The sequence below is a fragment of the Bacillus rossius genome, chromosome 1, assembly GCF_032445375.1.
Source record: "Bacillus rossius redtenbacheri isolate Brsri chromosome 1, Brsri_v3, whole genome shotgun sequence".
Taxonomy (NCBI): domain Eukaryota; kingdom Metazoa; phylum Arthropoda; class Insecta; order Phasmatodea; family Bacillidae; genus Bacillus; species Bacillus rossius.
The window spans coordinates 204799029-204819691 of record NC_086330.1 but is presented as its reverse complement, the minus strand read 5'-3'; the positions used below and the strand labels follow the sequence as shown (position 1 = coordinate 204819691).

Below are 20663 nucleotides of genomic sequence, written 5' to 3'. Positions count from 1 at the left end.
TGATAGGAAATGGTTGGACAATGTTCCGACGTATGCAGGAAAAAGCACTGAAAATCCTAAGATATTCATTAGAAAATTGAAAGATTATTTCAAGACGTTTAATCTGACCGATACTGGGAAACTAAAATGCGTTAGCCATTGTTTGAAAAACACTGCGTATTTTTGGTGGGAACTACTTCAAGATACAGTTACCGAGTACAATTCTTTCAAAAAATTATTTCTTCAGCAATTTTCGAGTACTACAATTCAAAGTCATCTCATGATATAACTACACTCTGAAAAATTTGAAAACAAGAAATTTCAAAATTTAGAATCGCACATAAGTGACATGTACGAACGTACCCGCTACTTATACAGCCACATGGAGGACGAAGAATTAATTGCGATGATTCTGTTGCAATTGCATGTTAAGTACCAACTCCAACTAACGGGGTGACAGTATAACGGAATAGTTGACTTCCAAGAACAACTACTTACGTGCGACAGACTTGAAAAATTTGACCGGACTAACACAAGCCAATAAAATAGCGAACGAAAGAACCCTATCAGTCCGCGCCGTTATATCAGAACTGGAGAAATAAAAGGGACGAACACACTAGCGGACAGAAACCACCGCAGGTAAACATCTTAAATGTAGAGTACCCCAAGAATAATTGGTACAATAAGAGTTACATAGGTCGACAACGAAATTACAATTACAGGAACAATTAAGGGAATAGAAACAGGAACGAAAAATGACAGGGTAGTCGCGAATACGAACAACCACCGAAGAATCAACGCCAGTAAGGGGCAGTTTGGTTTCAAACGAAACAATCCAACACTGAAGATACTAGTGACCAATCTACACCTAATGAAAACACGCCCGGCACTCAATACCACGGTGACGCGCAAATTTTTGTGCCGTCGCAGAAAGGAAACGGTTTCTCAAATGTAGGTCATGATGCTGGACAAGGAAGAGCTAACACGTATTTTATTCCACCGGGCAACGAGAATACCAACATTAAATGGCCCCAGAGGTAATCCAAGGAGAAACCCATACATACCCGATATCACAGAATAGTAGTAATGGCGTGACAACATGGTTACCTAACCAAATTAAAGGATTCGCAAATAACCAGGTAAAGTAGTCAGGGATGGCGAAATACAGCTCCGTGCGTCATTCCCAATTAATGATATGGAAGGGGCTAAATTAAAAAAAATACTCCCGATATTAGTAATGAAACAATACTAACAAAACGTATAAACACGATTTCCTTTAAGGGGTAGTGAACTTGAATTTATATTAAACTAACCAGGTGAACCTTCAGTTCATTCGAATGAAGCCTTATGTACGGAAATCATACTCACTGTAAATTGAGTCAGAATACTATTTTATTGGATAGTGGTGTGGAAATCTCACGCATCAGTGATGATTGTGTTTCAATGATTGAAAGTACAGTGATAAAACTGCCACATAGACCTGTGCCGAGTTTAAAGATTTTGGGAGTAACGTCGAGGTCTAATCCCATTATAAATCGACATACATTACTAGAAATAGAAAGCTTAGGTAACAAAAAGGATGTACCCGCGTTAATCGTAAAAGGTTTAGCCAAGCCCATTATTTTAGGTGCAGATTTTCTTAACACCTGTAAAATAATATTAGGTTTCGGTGGATAGATGGTTACGGCCATGGATAGGGTAAAAAAAAAAAAAACCTACTACTACGGAAAAATGGGAAATCACCTATAGGTAAATTTGTTTCTCTTATCCACAAGGAAAATCCTTATGCATATATATATGTACCAATAATTTGGATGCGATGATAGCGACAAATGATGATTTAAGTAATGTCGTGAGCGAAGTCACGATGATTTGACAATCTGAGTAAAAATAAGCTTTTATAAGTTTTGAATAATTATCAGAATGTATTTTCAGACAAGCCAGGGTCAAACAACATTTATCAGGCCAGCGTAGAGATCAAGCCGGGCGAACCCTTTCACAAAAAGTCTTACCGGATTCCAGGCAGGTATTTGAACGACGCGGAAGAATATTTGCAGTTAATGTCAGACTGGAATGTGATCAAGCGAGCGCCAAGCCCATTTACCAACGCCAAGCTATGTGTTAGAAAAAGGCACGGATTGATACGTTTGTGTTTAGACGCACAGCAGGCCTGGATGAGCAAATTACCGTTCATCGAATGCGTTCTTAACCACACTGTTCACACTTCAACGAGCGTCACACATTACGAAACTCTTACGGGAAACCAACCGTGAGACATTTCTACATCTACAATACCAAAACCTGGAATAGTAGTTCTTGAAGAGGAGAAATGTGAACTGGAAGAATTCCGGAGGTAAACAGAAGCACTAGTGATCCTATGATTAAGAGGTCGGTGGCCATCTCGAATAAAGCCAAATCCGACATCATGGAATCCACAAATTTTGAAAATTCATAATTATTAAGTTAGAAATTCAAAAATTCATCAAAAAATTCGCTATTAATTTCATGATTTATTAAAATTACTTTAAATCCTTGGTTGAATACTTTCTTGATGCAAAAAGTTTATTTTAGGAAAAAAACTTAGTAAAATATGGTGACAAAATTAAGAGAAGATTCAATTACTCATCTACCAGCCGTTAAAATAAACTGCCGAAGCTATCTTGGCTACCATGTTGTTTTCAGTAATGATACAAGGAGCACTACTGTCACGTAGTACACACATCTGCTAGAGTGCATTGGCGCCACAGTAGTTTAATTTTTATCCGCTAGAGTGCAGTAGTATTTACTACCGTGGAATTTGCCATCTTGTCGGCCATCGTGGCCGCCATCTTAAAATCCATAATTATTAAGCTAGAAATTCGGGAAATATTTCAAAAATCAAAAATTTGTTTGTCAAAAGAATAATGATTGATTAGATCTATATCCATCCTTGTTTCGATCCTTCCTTGATGCAAATAAAGATAATTTATTCATTATTATTAAAGAAAAGTGACAGGATCGAGTAATAAAAGAACAAAATTATAAATAAAAATTTATTATGTAATTTCTACACGTACAAAAACAAACAAAGTACTAGCATTTTTCGATTTTTGCAATATTCTTAGAAGGCGAAGCAAGTCCTTTGCATGCCTTGACATATTTTTCACGGCAGATCTACATGACAGACGATTAATCAGTCACATCAAGTTGGAAGCCAGCCACATCCAGTAGGTGGTTAAATACATCCAGTCAGTACCAAAAAGATATTTTTAATTCATACTCGGCGAATATTTTAAACATTTCATGTACAAAATCACGCTCATAAGCCAAGCGTTTCCCAACCTAGAGGTATTATTCGTCGATACACGACCAACATTTTTATCAGGTCATGTTCAATGCCAGTCTTATACACCAGTCGTCTCCGAACCACTTCCTGAGTACAGACTAATCGATGTTCATTAATTGTAAAAGAGGAAGCACATTCTAAAATGAAAGCAAATACGTCAAAAAGGAAGCAAATTTAACTAACAAAACACACATTTGTACAAAAATTCATAATGTTAGGATACGATCTCGTAAGAGGTATATGCAATCACTTAAAATCTATAATATAATTAATTTTTCAATTTTATTCGCATGCAAGTAAAACCTATAATTATTGTATGTAGTTTCTTTTAGTATGGTTGCTATTTCGTTGTGGTGCGAATATTTTGCTGTCCTAAGCAAAGTCATCAGTAGTCTCAGACGATCGACCAATATGTTAGGATCTTCCTATGATTTGTAATCCATCTCTTCTGCTGCTGTCATCTTCCTTCCATGTTAATTATAAATATATTTAAGATAATTATCGAACCAGTAATCATCGTAAGCTTTATCAGAATAATTTATTTTATCTGTGTGTTTCCATCGTTTTGGTCTCAGGGTTTCACAGTCTTCGTTCTTGCCAGCTTTAGGTGCTTCATCACAGTCTTCAATCGTGTCAGCCTCATAAGTGTCATCACAGTCTTCGACTATGTCAGCTTCAGGTGTTTCATCATTGCAGTCTTCGATCTTGTAATTTTCAGGTCGTTCCCTATTCAAAATTTCATGGAGGCAGCTGTAATTTGGTGTAAAAATCTTTTGATTTCTCATAAAGATGCTACTTTCTTCATTATTGTTTGATTTTAAATCATTAAGAATATCTGGGATAGTATTTTTAGCATTAGTACTTTTAAATTCTTTGTTATCATTATAGTATTCTAATATTTTGCCTTCATTCCACTTCCTAATTGTTGTAGACATGTCCTCTTGTATCTTTAGTCAGCTTAGTTTTACAGGTCTTGCAATGTTTGTTCAAGAAATATCTTCAACAAAAGGATTTATGACACTGAATCAACTAAATAGTTTTTGGCAAGGACCCAACATACACTCAGTCCTCATGATGTTTAGCATTTTTTCTCAAGGTTAACTCCTTGCTGCAGAATCTACAGTGGTGTCCTTTCGATAACGTACCAGTATCCATGTTAGCTTCTACGACTAATACCCGATACAAACTGAGAATTTTAATTAGAAATTGATACTTAAAGATAAATTATGTTTCGTCATCGCGAGTTAATTTTCAATGTTGAAAGACCCGTGGCCAAGTAGTACTATTCAACAAATGTCACCACATGTTGCGTGGAAGTAATTTTTTTTTTTTTCGCATTGGCTGCGCGATCCTCACTCACGCTTGCTGTTTAAACTAACTTTCATCATGTCTTTTTAAGAGTAATTTACATTGAGCAGAAACAGTACCTATTCGCTCGTGATTTCATTCGCTACTGCTATTTATTTCAAGGAAATAACAATGAATATCAAAGCCTTGCAATTTTTCTCAATGGAGTGAAGTAAAAAGGGTTTATTATTCATTACTAATTTTGCAATGTTCCTTAGTTTTGTATTTACGTTGTGCTTATTGGTCACTGAAGATTCCTTAAAAAAAGGTAATGATTAAACTATTTTAAATAAAATACAATTATTAAGAGTCATAATTTAAAATTGAAATAAATTGAGATAATAAACTATTGCAAGACACGCGATTCTGGAACAGAACACCTTTGTCGCGAACCTTTCAGATTGAATAGTTAGTTTTACTGGCAAAATCATGCGCAAGAAATTTCTAGCAAAAAATTAAAGCTAGAATATATATATTTTTTAACATTAAACGTTTCTGATTAAAATCGTTTCCAGTAAAACCATGCGGTAGAAACACCAGTTCAGTTCCGCGTTAGACAGAGGTCCCTTTAAGGGACTCGCCTATCTTCAGCTGTGACATGGGTGCGGTAAAGTCGAAAACAGAACGCACATAAAACACACTATCACCTATACAAAACAACAATCTTCGTTGTGCTGCAAACAAGTACAGGTCTTTATGCAGTAGGAAGTTGGTTTGTTTCTGACGTCACTGATCTTACTCTAGGATTGCACTAGACCTCAGGGTTCATAATCGGTCTGTGCGTAAGTGCAGGGAACATTGACCGTAGGACCTGTGTGTTTAGTCTGTCTCGTAACTTGTTTAATATTCGAAAACTCTCAAAAGTTGTACCAGTTTTGTCACTGTTGTGCCGTCAGTGGTATGTGCACACATGATGTTGATGCAAGTGTTCGCAGGCAAACAAGAAGTGACAACTGCGCAGTTGGCACCACTGGCACTGCTGCTGAGAACTGCCGAGCTCGAAATGGCCCGTCAGGGGGGAAGGGGGCATAGAGAGCCGCTCACCTGAATGTAGTGCTTAGCCATGACGAGGAGGAGGGCGGCCCCGGGACGATGTGAGCGTGAGCGTGAGCGTGAGCGTGGTGAGAGCTGCCGCGCGCCCACTGCGCCCGCTGGTTGTCTGCGCCGCCGATGCTCACACTGCAACAACAACCAGCCGCTCGTCACACAACACTCCCCGTCGCAGCGTGGACAAGCATACCTCAGGGATACATGCAGTATCAAACCTTGAAACCATGGTCTACAATCTAGTTGACATACCTTATGGCTATTAAATGCCAATGTTATAATTTTTTACATAATTACTATACATTACTATTATAATTATAGCTTAGTATTAATACTTTATATGGTACCCAATACATTTTGGTTTAAATTTTAAACAACGAAATAATACCTTTGAAATTGACTTAAAACATTTCTTGAAAGTTAAAAAGCATGCATTATTAAAAACCTGTAACAGTGAAGTGTGACCATGATCACGCGAGCTTGAAGCTCCCTCGTAATAGAACGATGCAAGAGACGCCAAGCGAGAGCTGCGGGTCTGCGCCTTGCATCCGTCAAGGTCACGCGGAACTCCCGTTAACTCCTATAGAGCATCCCACTCTTAGATTGCAGTATGGAAGTAAATGGGCGCATTCTCTCTCTCTAACACACGCCGATTGCCGTTAGCACTGTCATTGTTTCTTCGTGCGTTGTTGCCAAATATCAAACGAAATTTAAAATTTTAATTTTTGGACCAAGCTTTTTTTCATATTGTATAGAATCAAAATACGCATCAGGCAATGCTTATTTTGAATACTTAACAATATTTAAAGTGTCCGAAAAAATTAAAAAACATAACTTATTCGCTGCGAACTGTTTTGAAGTATTCCGATATGTTTCACATCAAAAAAAAAACCTACATGTGTATTTCATTCTGATTTTTTTTATTAGTAAATTAATGCCTTAGGACGCCACCGAACAAATTTTAAGACAAAAACTGTACAGTTTTTACTGAAATAATTTTTTTAATATATTGAAATGCATTTTCTCACAAACTGACACATCAAAAAGTTGACCTGCGGAAATTTTTTTTTTCTATTAAAGATAGATGGGGGACTAAAGCGAGAAAAATGTTCACAATGAATTGAATTAGTTTTTAAAAGCAGCGCCATCTCAATTGCTTCTACAGTTTCCGTGGAAATAGCTGTTAAAGATGTGTCTTATCAGTACAAGAGCGCGCGCTGCCGTCGTAAGAGGAAACAGGGTCGTGTGTTTAGATAAGTGGGGTTCTGTCCTACAAGCAATTTCAAATACATAGCTTCCTTAGTCAACAAAAAATATTATAATCGATTCTTGAACATAATATTTAAAATGTATGAAATAAATACGAAGGAATTTAATAGCGATCATGGTACAAAATTTTTAATTATTTTTCTATCCTTCTCACCAAGCATCTTATCAAACATTGTTTTAGACAAAGTTTTGGAAAATAATTATGATATTTACAAACAATTTAAACAGATTTTATAAGGTGTCTACTAAGGCAGTTACGTTTTTTTGTCCAGTGAAAATTTTTTTCGAACCCATGCAGTTATGGCTGGTCGTATCAAAAATGTATTTAGAAAACATTTTTCGGCATTAGGTAATCCGAGTTATTATACGTTAAAACGGATTCGATATTATTCATATTATGGGAGTTGTTGCGATTTTTCTGTTTTTCAAAAAATCTTCCCCATTTCAAACCAATTGTTCGGATTTTTCCCATAACTTACTCGACCGAGAATTTCCATTACCGTATTTTATTTATCATTTTGGACATGACTTGTCCAAAAATACGGCATTTATCGGGCCCATGAAAATGTGATATATATATATATAATTATATAGGTATATATATGGGATTTTTAGAACAGAAAAGCAAACTATAAGAAATTTTCGTCTACAATAGGTAGTTTTTATTTGAAATTTACATAAAAGTGGCATTATTACAAATTTATATGTGTAATAGTATAAAATATTATAAATTACGATATGATTTCTTAAAATGCTTCTTGTTCTATCCAAATTACAAAGACACGCATCTCCTGAAATTCGTAATGTGTTAGAGATTTGGCAACAGCGCGCGCCATAAGCCGTGTACTGCAATCTAAGAGTGGGACGGGCTATAGTGCTCAGCCTCACGCGCCGAAGTGGTTATTTAATTTTCGCATCGTTACTTAAATCAAGAGATTTCCCTACATATTGTTACGACCGACTGTACTATAAGCTGGGCTCGCAGCGGGGCGTGCAGCCAGGCCAGGTGGTGAGGTGCCATCCACTGACCTAAGGCATGCTACGCTTGCCTAGCCGGATTACAGGCTCATACGTATCTGTCACCACGATTCCAAGCCGCCATGTTTGAAAGCGAGAGGCCAAGTAGCAGCCCAATAGCAGTCGAGCTCTCCCGATCGGCGGTCACCGAGAATCTAGGTGCCACACGTAACTGAGAATACTAAACACTTGAAATCTTCCAATAATCGTTTTACAATCGGGAACTCCTTTTCGAGTAACTTTGAATAAACCCCTGGAGTTTGTAAAACCAAGGCGCTAGCTCCTCTGATGGTGGGCGACGGGTCGTTACCACAACGCCGAAATACCACAACGCCGAACGTACAATAACGCCGAATTCCAAATTGACCGCAACGCCGACAGCTAGAAAACTGCTGTGTACCACAACGCCGAAATACAGTAACGCCGAAAAATGTTGCTGCGGGGAGGGGGGGCCACAGGAGCAAAATGAAAAAAAAACAACTAATGAATTTGTGTGTATTTCTTAAATGTATCTTAACGCCAAAATACCACAACGTAACCTAACCTAGACTAGCCTAACCTAACCTAACCTAGCCTAACATAACCTAACCTTTGTGGCAGTCCTGAAATGACATTTTTCGGCGTTAATGTATTTCGGCGTTGTGGTAATTCGGCGTTGTGGTAATTCGGCGTTGTGGTAATTCGGCGTTGTGGTAATTCGGCGTTGTGGTAATTCGGCGTTGTGGTAATTCGGCGTTGTGGTAATTCGGCGTTGTGGTAATTCGGCGTTGTGGTAATTCGGCGTTGTGGTAATTCGGCGTTGTGGTACACAGCAGTTTTCTAGATGTCGGCGTTGTAGTCAATTTGGCATTCGGCGTTATTGTACGTTCGGCGTTGTGGTGCGTCCCCGTGGGCGAATCTGGGAGGGAGGGAGATATGCAGGTATTGTAGAAGGGGTGGCGACGAAAGGTAGTGAAGGGGCGATAAGGTGATGGCCGAAAGAAGGGCGGGGAATCCGAACTGTTGGCAGTGAAGGGCCAGAGGGGATAATGCGAGAGAGGGCTTTAGAACGAGTATAATTTTAACAGTTCTCAAAGGCAGTTAAGATAGGGTTGTATTGAGCCATGCCTATGAGCGTGTATTCAGACATGCCTATGTGCGTACAATAAGCAGAAATATTTAAAATATACTGAATGTTTTCCATAAAACATAGTCTAGACAATTACGTTTACCAACCCCGTTTTACAGTCACATTTTTGCAAGCGCAAGCGGGATCCCTTTATTTCAGGAGCCCCCCCTCCTCCCCACACGGGGTTCTACACCCGTGGCATATTCTGTCAAAACAACATTTGTTAACAACTTAACAGGGTTGCCAGTGTTCGTAAACAAACCATGAGATGTTTTGGAAGTGACTGTAAATTGGCACCACTGGTACTGTTAGACTAGAGACACGCGTTGCACGGCACAGACTAACTTGCTCGGACAAGGTGTGGACCACCTGTTCCTCTCTGCGGGAGAGGGGAGTCTTTGTTGGCCGCCACTAGACCCTGACCCGGGGTGCGGGCACAATGCGCCCTCGCGAGCCACGTCATTAGGCTAAAAGCTCGGCCGACCGACGAGCTTCTCTCTCACACTGTTTCTCTTGCTCTCTAGCATCAGTGGGATGCAGCAAGTCCATGTATGTATAGCAGAATTATGATTCGCGTATGTTAAAAATAAATTAACTGATTGCGCCAAACATCTTAAAATTCCAGCCAATCTCCAAAATTACGAGACGGTAAAACTTGAATAATAAAACATTACGTAGACCTACAACTTAATGTTTTTTCATAAAACAGCAAAAATAAGTATTTATTTATGTATTGTTAAAGCATAGGCCTAGTTATTTTTAATTGCAAGCCATGTTCTGCTCGTACTTAGCAGATATGAAGGCCTAGTAATTAATATGCATACCATGGCGTTAACTATTTTGACAGGCAAGTGCAGTGGGCTTGATAAATAAAGCAATGACCACAGATATAAACAAAGTCAAACGACGTACATAAGTTTTTTTTCCGTTACTGTGATTAGTGCTATATCAGTCCGATGAAGTCGCTAGTAGGTATGTAGCAATATTTCCCACTAAGTAGCAGTGTAGCCAAGCACGGAACTGGGAAAGTAAATTAAAGCTCAGTGTTCATATGTTGGCAGAGGTAGAGCTGGCAAAAATGCAAGCACTGTGTGATTTCCTTGTCTCTTGTGTTCTCAGTGTTCGAACTACAAGTCATCTTTTAAGCTCAGCCTGTGATTCACACACCCGAGCAGTCCCGAACACTTCCAAAGTTCGTCGCTCGCTAGTTAACTACGCGGTCAGAATATCCTAACAATGTGCCTAAAACCGCACACCGATCAGTCCAGTTCGGCTACTACGCAGACGATACGGTATTGTTTAGCAGATATTGTATTTTAGAACTCTCAGACAGACTGCAAACCGCATTAATTTCAATAGAACAGAGGTGCACAAAATGGCGAATTAAGGCAAACCCTATTAAATTAGTAGCTATAGTATCTACACGTAAACATCTTCCGCTACTCGTTGATATGCAACGAATAACACTATTCAATGAACAAATTCCCAAAAAACTGTTGGTAAATATCCAGGTGTGCACATGAATAAGAAACTACTATGGCGCGACTACATAAACGCGAAAAGAAAAGCCATTTTCATAAGGCTCATGGCTCTTTACCCCGTCATGAGTATATGATTAGGTAGCTCCGCTGAAAACGGTGCGATAATTTATAACGCGCTAATAATGTGGGCAACAGCAGCCGACACGCATTTAATAAAGCTTCAGAGAACACAGAACAAGTGCGCTCGTGTCGTGGCAGATGAGCCTGTGCATTGTCCCGTCAGGGTCATGCACAGATATCTCGAACTCCACAAATTATGTAGGATTATTACATCACTGCTCAGAAATTTTAAGGTAAATGTGCATTAAGTAGAAATTCTATTATTTTTTACTTTGGGGAACGCGATCCAGAGTGGTACGGTGAATATAAAATTCAGATTGCGATTCTTCAACAGAAACTTCCGTAGGCTCACTGTGGTTGGCCGGATTGCTGGCAACAAAGAGCGCAGAGTAGGTATATCCGAGAGTATCATTCACAATTCCGCCGTCGCGGCCTGCTAAAAGAAAACTTTAAATAGTGAGCCCCTTTAATTTATCAAATTGCTAATTAAAAATGGTCGAAGCAGGCAGGTGTATGGGTGGCCCCGGGGTTCTCTGCCTGTCGTGTTAGGGCTGACTCAGCTTGTTCGATGGGCACAGCCCACCTGGCAGGCCTTCAGTGCCGGTTGTGTTTCTGAAAGCCATGGGATTTTGAATTGCAAGCAAAAAACTAATATAAATTTGAATGTATCTAAATTCACCTATAATTTCAGACGCCAGCAGTTCTGCCATTATATATAAGACATTACGATATAATAAAATAAAATATAACACAAAAGAGAAAAAAACGAATAGTGTTATTCAATCTAAGATTTTATCTTTAGAATAATTTATTGTACGTACGCCCGGCCTCTGTTAAACAAATATGTTATACCATACATAGTTTGCAAGTTGTAATTATCTTTCTTCTTCTATAGTTTAAAATGCTGGATGGAAGCAGAGTGAGTGGTCAGTGTATCCACTCACCACCAAGGGCGCTCTCGGACCACGAGTCCAAGCTCCACCGCCCACATGGCAGACTCTTTTCTGCTCTGTCCAACTCTTCATCCAGACCATCCTTTTTCCTGTATACTCACACTCTTACTGCGTGCCAACTTGCACCACGCATGACTGTGCCCAGGGTTTTCCCTGTGTCTGTGCAGGTTTTACAAGGGCCCAACTTATCTAGTTTAAGTCAAGAATAGTCAGTGAGGGGAGTAGTCATGGCACCAATACCTGCCATGGCTGGCCAATCCCCTCCTATTTCACGATGTATGCGACCCTTCCCTGCGTGGCTAATCCCAGCATGACTAGACGTATAAGCTTCGGCCTGAGATGCACCTAGGTCTCACCCCTAACCCGTCCCAAATACGTACGCTTTTTTTTGGCTAGGTTAGGAAAAAACCTAACCACTACTCATGCAACAGTAAAAAAACCGAATATGCAAATACACGGTTTATTCGAGCATATGCCGCGGGGTCAGACCTAGCTGTCTGCTGCACCGTGTGGCGTGAAGGTGTTCCACTCCTCTGTCAGGGGCACAGATATGACCTCGCGTGGAACTGCATGTGGTCTGAAGAGCCACACTCACATGGCGCGGAACTTCTGGGGGAACATGTTCCGTAACTTCACATTCCTTCGTGGGAGTGGGCTGCGCAACTTCAAGGACGTGTCGCACACACGCAGTTCCACTGCAGAAACCACGCAGAGTTCCGCTTTATTGAGCATACATTTTCACGTGGTTTTAGAGCTCACGAACTTCATTGAGTTTAAATCTTATGGCGCTGATTGTTTACTTATAGTTGAAAATCAGGTCCAAAGCTGGGGTTTTATATGTATTAAAATCTTTGCTTTATCGGAGAAGTTTCATTATATAGGCCTAGTTTAGAATTTCGCTCTGCAAATCGATTGATTTAATAGTCGACTTATCTGCTCCGGCAGCGAATTATAGCGGTGGGTGTGTGAACTAAGTGTGCTCACGTCTAGAATTAAGTTGAAAACACAATCTTCGTACATCTATAACGCTCGGAATTAAGTATTTTAAAGGATTATACATTAAATTTCGTGTCCGGCATCCGAGTTTCGTATTTTAAGTGTATTTGCAACATAAAAACACGAATTTGCCTTTACCGGAGGTTCGATGTTACACATCACTGGCGAGTACTGAAAGACTCGTTCACTTTTTTTAACTTTACAATTATCTTATCTATTGTTATACGACGTAGTTGTTTACTTTAATGCAAGCAATTAATTTCACCATTTGGTTTTTCAACGATTATAAGATGTGAAATACAAAGCATTGTCTCGCAAATAAACACCATATATAAGTTTCAGTTTGAAATGTACAAATCAAAACAATCGTTGATTATACTCTACGTCGATAACGTGTGTGTGCTGATTGACCGCGAGCAGAAATCGGCCCAGAGCAATGAGAAAATTATTTAATGTACGCCGTGTGTGTGCTACATGTCGCGTGCATGGACGAGTGTGACAGAGCGCGGTCCTGCGAGCTGTGCTACAGGCGGTGTGTCCAGAAGCGAGTGCGGCAATCCGCGCCTCTACGAACTCCCACGAGAGCTGCCGAAACGCCTGTCAGAACTAACGAGAGTCCTGCTGGTGCTCGCGCCACTGTGCGAACACGGCGGGGGAACGGGCCGGCAGAGGTTCGCGAGCAGCTTCAAGCTCACCTCGAGTTCATTGTCGAACCTAGAAGGTCCCATGGTGACCGCAGACTTGAGTGAGATAGTGACGAGCCTCGATACTGCGTTCGAGCAGGGACGCCAGGGGCCCATTTCAATTTATTAACAATTCTAACTATAAACTCTTGCAATTTAAAGTTATTTCGAACATACGATTTTACATAAATTTACTAAAATTTTTCACTGACTGGGAATACATTTCATTTGCGTTAACAAATACAGAAGTTGGTAATCTTGTAACAATCAAGATTTAGCAACCTAACCACACTTGAAATTAACAAGTTTTGGCAATGCATAAATTAATTAATCTACTAGTTACAATTATGAGTATTCAGATGCAGTAGAAATTTGTTTATGATTATAATTTTTTTTAACTCAAAAGGAATATAACTAGACCACGTATTTCTACGAGAATTATTAGCAAACTTGTATCTGTAACCTACCTAACTTTTGATGAAGGTATAAAATGAGTGGCAGGCAAAAAGTATCAGCTCAATTTTGTAAGCTATTATTATCAACCAACAGTTTTTTTGGAAACCTGCAAGTAAATGGTTTGTAAACTTGTATTGATAAGTGGATTTTCACGTTATTGCTTCCGTAAACCACTTATGACAGTATATTAGTAAACTTTGCCTGTTAATCACAAAGTTGTACTCTTGTGAAGTAGGCCGGAGTAAGACCGCGGCTCACACGGAGTCCTCGCGGCAGGGCGATACTGCGGTGGGTAGACAGGACTTCCGCAGCACTACAGCCGGTGCTGTGCCCGGGGAGAGACACCACCCCTCGACCCTTGACCCAGCCAGGAGCTCCGATCCCGGGACAATGGTACAGACTAGTACCCTCTCGTACACTCTCCATCACCGCAAAAAGGCCACGGCGGTCACTGTGATCCACACTCATTCATTGTCCGCAGGGCATGGCGCTTACATTGTTTTAAACACAGTCAATTTCTCACCTGTTAAAAATTAATATGCACCTCAAATAACTGGATCTTCGTAGAATCTACGCTGTATTCAGACTTCTAGTATATGTTCCGTTGTAAAAAGGATCAACATGCGCGTGGAAGGAACAGCAGTGCGTTCATTTTGGCCTCAACAAGTCTTTCAGTGATTTATTATACTAAATAATTGGGAATTAATGTTTATGGTAAGTAAATTCAGCCGCTGACTATTTACGAAGATTCCTTGAAAATTACAACCAATGTTCTTTGTAAATTTAAGGAGCAATTTTTTATCAGTTTACTTCAATTTGTAGGATTCCACAAAGTGAGTAAATAAGTTTTGGGATCAAACTATTGACAAATTATTAATCGCTGTCTTCAGTAATTACGTGTATTTGGGACTGTGTGTTTTGGCGTAGTAAAAAAGTTCCTTAAATGGCTTGAACTAAATTATAACTGGCCATATTTGCACAAACATGCTTACGTGGGTGAGTTTCAAAGGCGTTAGTAATGGAAAACCTCTACACTCAACAGTCGAATACATTATTCAGATTGAAAAATAATAATGGGAACTAAAAAAAAACGCTGCCACAGCAGATGGCGAGACGATACAAGAGCACGCAATACGCTATTAGCGGATAGGGCATTTCGTGCGGATGAATGCTTCAAGTGCTTAATGCAATGCCTTTTACGGCCGAGCGGTAATTGCGAGAGCAGGATCCAATCAGTTCGCGTCCGAAACCTCCGGCTCGCGAGAGCGAAGATCACCAATCAGAACGCGTGTAATTGAGCGCCATCTTTCCGCGAACAAGCGGTGCGACGCCACACGCAATGCGCGACTGATCACAGTAGCAACGAGGACCGACGCGCAGAAAATATCGCAATAGTGTGAATGTGCTTAACGTGTTTAACCATGCGACCAACAGACAAGCAACTAGGTAAGAAATGTATCTTGTAATTGCATACGCAACACATACACGACAGCCATTAATGTTAACAAGTTATTTTAATAGACATGTTTAAGAAAATGTTGTTTATTCCAAATGTAATATTTATTAAATAAACATTCTACATTAACGCATTTGATTTATTTTAGAAACTTATTTACCGAGACAAACCCGAAAATACATGCATGATTAATGAACTTGTTTTAACTATAACTGAAAACCAGAATTCTCACTCATACTCCATCCAGTACGTCTCGCCCCTTACTTAATAAGGTCTGTCGTGTTCACCAATTTTGTCGCACTGCATCGCAGATTGATGGAAAGTGATTGTTTAGATTATTTTATTTGCGTCGTGTCCATCGTACTATTGTTTACTTCAGAATAATGAAGTTTACTAATGAGAAATGTGATTTGACATTTTCTTAAGCAGATACGTTTTCTCTGGGTATTCGTAATACCCTAGTCCTTTCATTCCGACGATCATACATTCTAAATTCAATAAATCTTTTCTTATTAACACCACGAATAACTCATCTTATGTTCATAACCACTAGCAGCCGTTTTGCCTACTTAGATATAACTATATACTTAGGGGAACTCGGGCAAATATGAGCATACTAAGGAACACTCCGTAAAAAAACTTTATTTTAAAGTGGTTAAAGAATAAAATTAATACACCAAATATTACTTTAAATTGTTAACTTTCTTTCGCCAAAAGTATTTTGGACATACACATTCCACGTGGAAGTAGCAACATAAATTTTACAAATATAACAACCTGCTCATATAACCCAGTTATAGGGGTAATATGAGCAAGTAGATAGGCAAATATGAGCAGTCATATTTAACTTAAAAGAGACCTATTTGACACAGGGCATTATTATTTTAATACATTCAGTAATATCATAACCAAGTACTAAAAATATATAACTTGTTCTTTTTAATTATATTGTAACAGAATAATAAAAACTGAACAATCAAAAGACATGTTTTATAGGGTGTACACACTTTTTCACATTTACCTTTTTCGGATAGAAGGGATTGTCTGACTTTACGATTCATTTGCAGTTCTCACAAGAAAAACATTCCGATTCGAAATAACTTACACAATCTTCATGGTACCACTGGATACATTTTTCACACCTGACCCATTGTTCACCATGGTGTTCGTCCGTGAAATTACCACCACAGACAGGGCACATGCAGTCCAAATCGTCAATTTCCTTTTTTCATTAGAAACAGAAGTTTTAGACTTCCCTGACATCATTTTCGCAAGTTTAACTTTGGAAATCACGTCAGCTGATGTGAGTTCTCTTGCTCTACCCCGTTTCCTGCCTCTAGAAGACCTTGTTCGAGTAAGAGATGGAAGAGGTAAAAGTGCTTTAACAGTTCTTCTAGGAGTTTCAGGTTCTTGGGCGTCTTGGTTACACTTTGTTGGCGTTATCTGCTTGGAGGTAGAGAGAAGCTGAGAAGATTGTCTGACACAGGTAAATTTAGTCTACTTTGGCGTGTCTGCCCATAGAAAAGTACTCTCGTATTATGCCTTGCTTCTCGCACATTACATCGTCGAAAACAAACACTAAATTAGCTTTTTTTCTGTTGGAGGCACCACATCGGCATTATCATAAAATGGAAAATACTCCAGGCCATCCATTGATTGTAGAACCGTAACTAGACGGTGGTACTTTGGCTGCTGCAACGATATGGAATAGAGGTACACATTTTCGAACCTAAGGCCGTTTGATTCTTCCAGCAAACTCAGTAGAATGCACATTTGGCCGCAGTTTGACGGGCTCGCCATTATGCATCGTAAGGTAGAAGGCAATAACGAACCGTGCCGCAATTCACGACCACTAGTTTCGTCGTCTTGCGTATTGCGCACGAGCAAACACACTTCTTGATTGACGACTTGTACTCTACTGACGAAATTGTATCAAAGCAAACACATTTATACTTTCTGATCAGTTGTGCGTAATGACTCGAAGAGGTAAGAACAAAAAACACATCGGTGCAGGACTCGTGAACTCGCTTATAAACAATCTGCCTTTCGAGCTACACATTCCCGGCTACAGGTTCTGCGGCCCCGGCACTAAACTAGCGAAAAGGTTAGCTCGTGGTGACGTGGGCTTTAATTATCTCAACGAAAAGTGCAAGCAGCACGATATTGCATATTCACTCAGCAAGGATCTGGAATCCAGGTACCGAGCCGACGATATTTTTGGCACAGGAAGCCGAAGATAAGTAAATCGTCGAACGCGGGACTAGAAGAACATCGCGGCTTGGGGCGTTTCCAAAATCACGAAGGCAAAGACTAAATTAGGAATGGGTGCTTGTCGAGCTAGCTCCAAGTCAAAGACTAATTCACGCAAGACCAAATGCAAGACTGGCGCAGGCATGTAAAAAAAATTACCGACTCTCGACAAGAAAATTATTGGAGGATTTCTTCCTTTGATTTTGACTGTATTGGGTGCTCTCAGAGGCCTCATCAGTGTGACGAGCGGTATAGTGCGGGCAGTCAACACTTCGAAGAATAAGCGCAAGCAGTTAAATGAAGCACAACGACACAATGCCAGCATGGAAGTCATTGTCAGGGATAAAAAGATTCGGCGCAGGACTCTACTTGCAACCTCACAAATTAGGACAAGGCATGAGAAAGAAACGAATTAATAAGTAATCATAAGTTCTTTGCCGAAACATCCGCTCACCAATATAGATTTAACACCCAAAAACTGAAGATACCAAATTTCCGAGGCGTGTTTATATGAGTCAGTTTATCCAGCAAGCCAAAGACATGTGAGTGTGCCATTATTAATTTAGATTCGTAGTCAGGTCGTGGCACGCACTGGGTAGAGTACATAAAGTCCGGAAAAACGACCGAGTACTACAATAGTTTTGGAAATTTAAACCTCTGCCAGAACTTAGACAGTACCTGGGCTGGACCACCACACAGTTCTACAATTACGAAACCGAACAGCACCTAACCTAACAAACTGCTGACACATTTGGCTTTCCTTTTTAACTAAAAAAAAACATGAAGCTAACAAAAAATTTGCTACCTAAAGGCTGTACAGTGTTGATAATTTATTATTCATGTCGATAAAACTTAACTTGACAGGTCATGCATCACAGCTGCGGGCGGTTCATTTCCCGCCCCTTGATTTAGACCGTGAATGGTGTTTTGGACTCTTAGATTTTCAAACGTATAATGCCATACCAAATATCAACGAAGACAATTGTAAGATATGCTTCCTGAAAAATGATGGGACCGCTCATGAAACACAGTTACCTGTTGGCTCTTACGAAATTGACGATATTAATAATTACATCAGAGAAAAGTTACCACATTATGTAGGCTCAACTGCGTGAAAATCCAAACACCCAAAAAAGCATTGTATCATGCAGTGAAAATGTCGACTTTATAAAACCTAGGACCATAGGTACGATGCTCAGATTCGAACCAAAGGTGTATGATACAGGAAGAACCTACTACGCGTGCAGTAAACATTTTGCCTGTGAATGTCATAAGAATAAACTGTAATTTGGCAAGTGGAACGTATCTCAACGGGAGACTAAGCAACATGCTACACAAGATTTCACCAATGGTCCCACCAGGATATAAACTGGTCGAAGTACCGCAAAGTATCATTTACGTTCCAGTCGTTGTGAAGTGCGCACACGAAGTCGTCGTCAGAATCGTTGTCCAGCGAGGACGATTGGTGAATTTTCAAGACAAAGAAATCACGTTACGTCTGCACTTGAAGCGATGGGCATAAAGTTCATAACACCGAACAGTTATAAAAGAAATCACATTGGTGTGAATACGATCAGTTCTCTACCAGACATCGTTACATTAATACCAGACAGCATGAAATATCTTTTTTTTAGTATTGGACAAGTGCCAAATAAATATGGAAGACGAAATCCTTAATGTGGAACATCCAGTCATTTTTGATGACAGCTTTATGAAAATGGAATTGCACGAGTACCAGCCTTTCCTGCTCGGACCATATGCACTACCTTCAGAAGTACGCATTGCTGTACAGTACCTAGATATTTGTAATTTACCTTCGCAGTCATTTCTGCGTATAAGAGGCACGCTGACAAAAGCAGACGGTACACATCCGACAGCGATGTCAATATCCTGCAATGGTATTCTTAACCTAATCGAGCGCATTACATATGTACTCAATGGCGTCGAGGTAGACCAGACGAGAGATGTAGGCATTACATCTGCTATGAAAAATTACCTTTCGCTCACGCCAAATGAACTGTCTACTGCAAATATGGCCGGTTGGGCTCTCGAGGATGAATATAAGCTCCCTTTGTATGCCGAAAGAAAGTTCTAAGTGTGTGTTTCTCTGTCCATGTTTCTTGGATTCGCTGAGGACTATATGCATATTATCATTCAAAACAAGAGCTCGTACTTCTTCTAGCCAACACGCACATTAATGCAATTTTCGCTGCTGCAGAAAACCCTCAATATGTCTTGCTAACACTACAGTCTATCGAGTGGATGCTGCCCCACATCCAAGTGAGCACTGTTGAACGTTTCAAGATGTTGAACATTGAAAATGGTAAGAACTTTGATGTGCCATTCCGATCCTGGAGCCTTGAAACTTATCCTGACATTCCTCATAGTCAGCGTATCAATTGGATAGAACAGTCCAGATTATCTACGGAAAAATCAAGGTATATAATCATCGGGCTTCATACCGGAAGAAAGCTCAATGTAGTAGTGAGTCGCTCCGTATTCGATAACTGTCAAATATGTTATGTAAAATTATTTTTAAAAAGCGTAAGCTACCCGTATGTTGATATGAACATGAACTTTGAAAACGGAAGATTTCTTCTCGCATATCAAATGTATGTCCAGTTTCAGCAAGCATACTAGGGACGCAGACAGTCACCGACAGTGAGTCCCGACAGTTTCAAGAACAAGGCTCCATTAATTATGTTTGATGTTTCCATACAAGATGATCGAATAAATTCAAACATCATCGACTGTAGGATCGAGATAACGACTAGCGGAAATATTCCACCAAACACCTATGTTTTTTTGACTGATACTTCACGATCGGCTTACATTGAGACAAACTTGTGAAAATTCTGTCATAAACAGCTGAGTGTTTGTGATATTAATTTAGTTACGACTGAGCATTGCTAGCGACAAGATGTACTGCGACCTGAAAGGTTTCCAGAGCCAAAATGTATTCGTGCTCAAGGAAATTTCCGTCACTTCCGGAGACAAGACTCGAACCCGCACCTTCCAACCTCCATATCCCTGGAAATTACTAGACTAAAAAAGTAAACGTACGAATGAATGGCTATGTAAATACTACCATGGCCTGGAGTGGGACGAAGGTAAAATTCCATACAACTTTGGATGAAGTGTAATGCCGCATTGTGGAAAACAGTTTTAATGGATTG

General features: G+C 39.8%; 1 protein-coding gene across 9 annotated transcripts in view; it reads right to left on the bottom strand.

Annotated features, from left to right (window-relative positions):
- The window catches only part of LOC134527248 (glucose transporter type 1), a 562082-nt gene that overhangs the window by 352759 nt on the left and 188660 nt on the right, over window positions 1–20663 (bottom strand). For all 9 annotated transcript variants that reach the window (XM_063359761.1, XM_063359758.1, XM_063359759.1 and 6 more), the window contains exon 2: window positions 5696–5830. Coding sequence is in view for 1 of the 9 variants with exons in the window: in XM_063359764.1 (XP_063215834.1) it covers window positions 5696–5830 (135 nt within the window). In the remaining 8 variants the exon portion in view is untranslated. The remainder of the gene's footprint in view (window positions 1–5695; window positions 5831–20663) is intronic.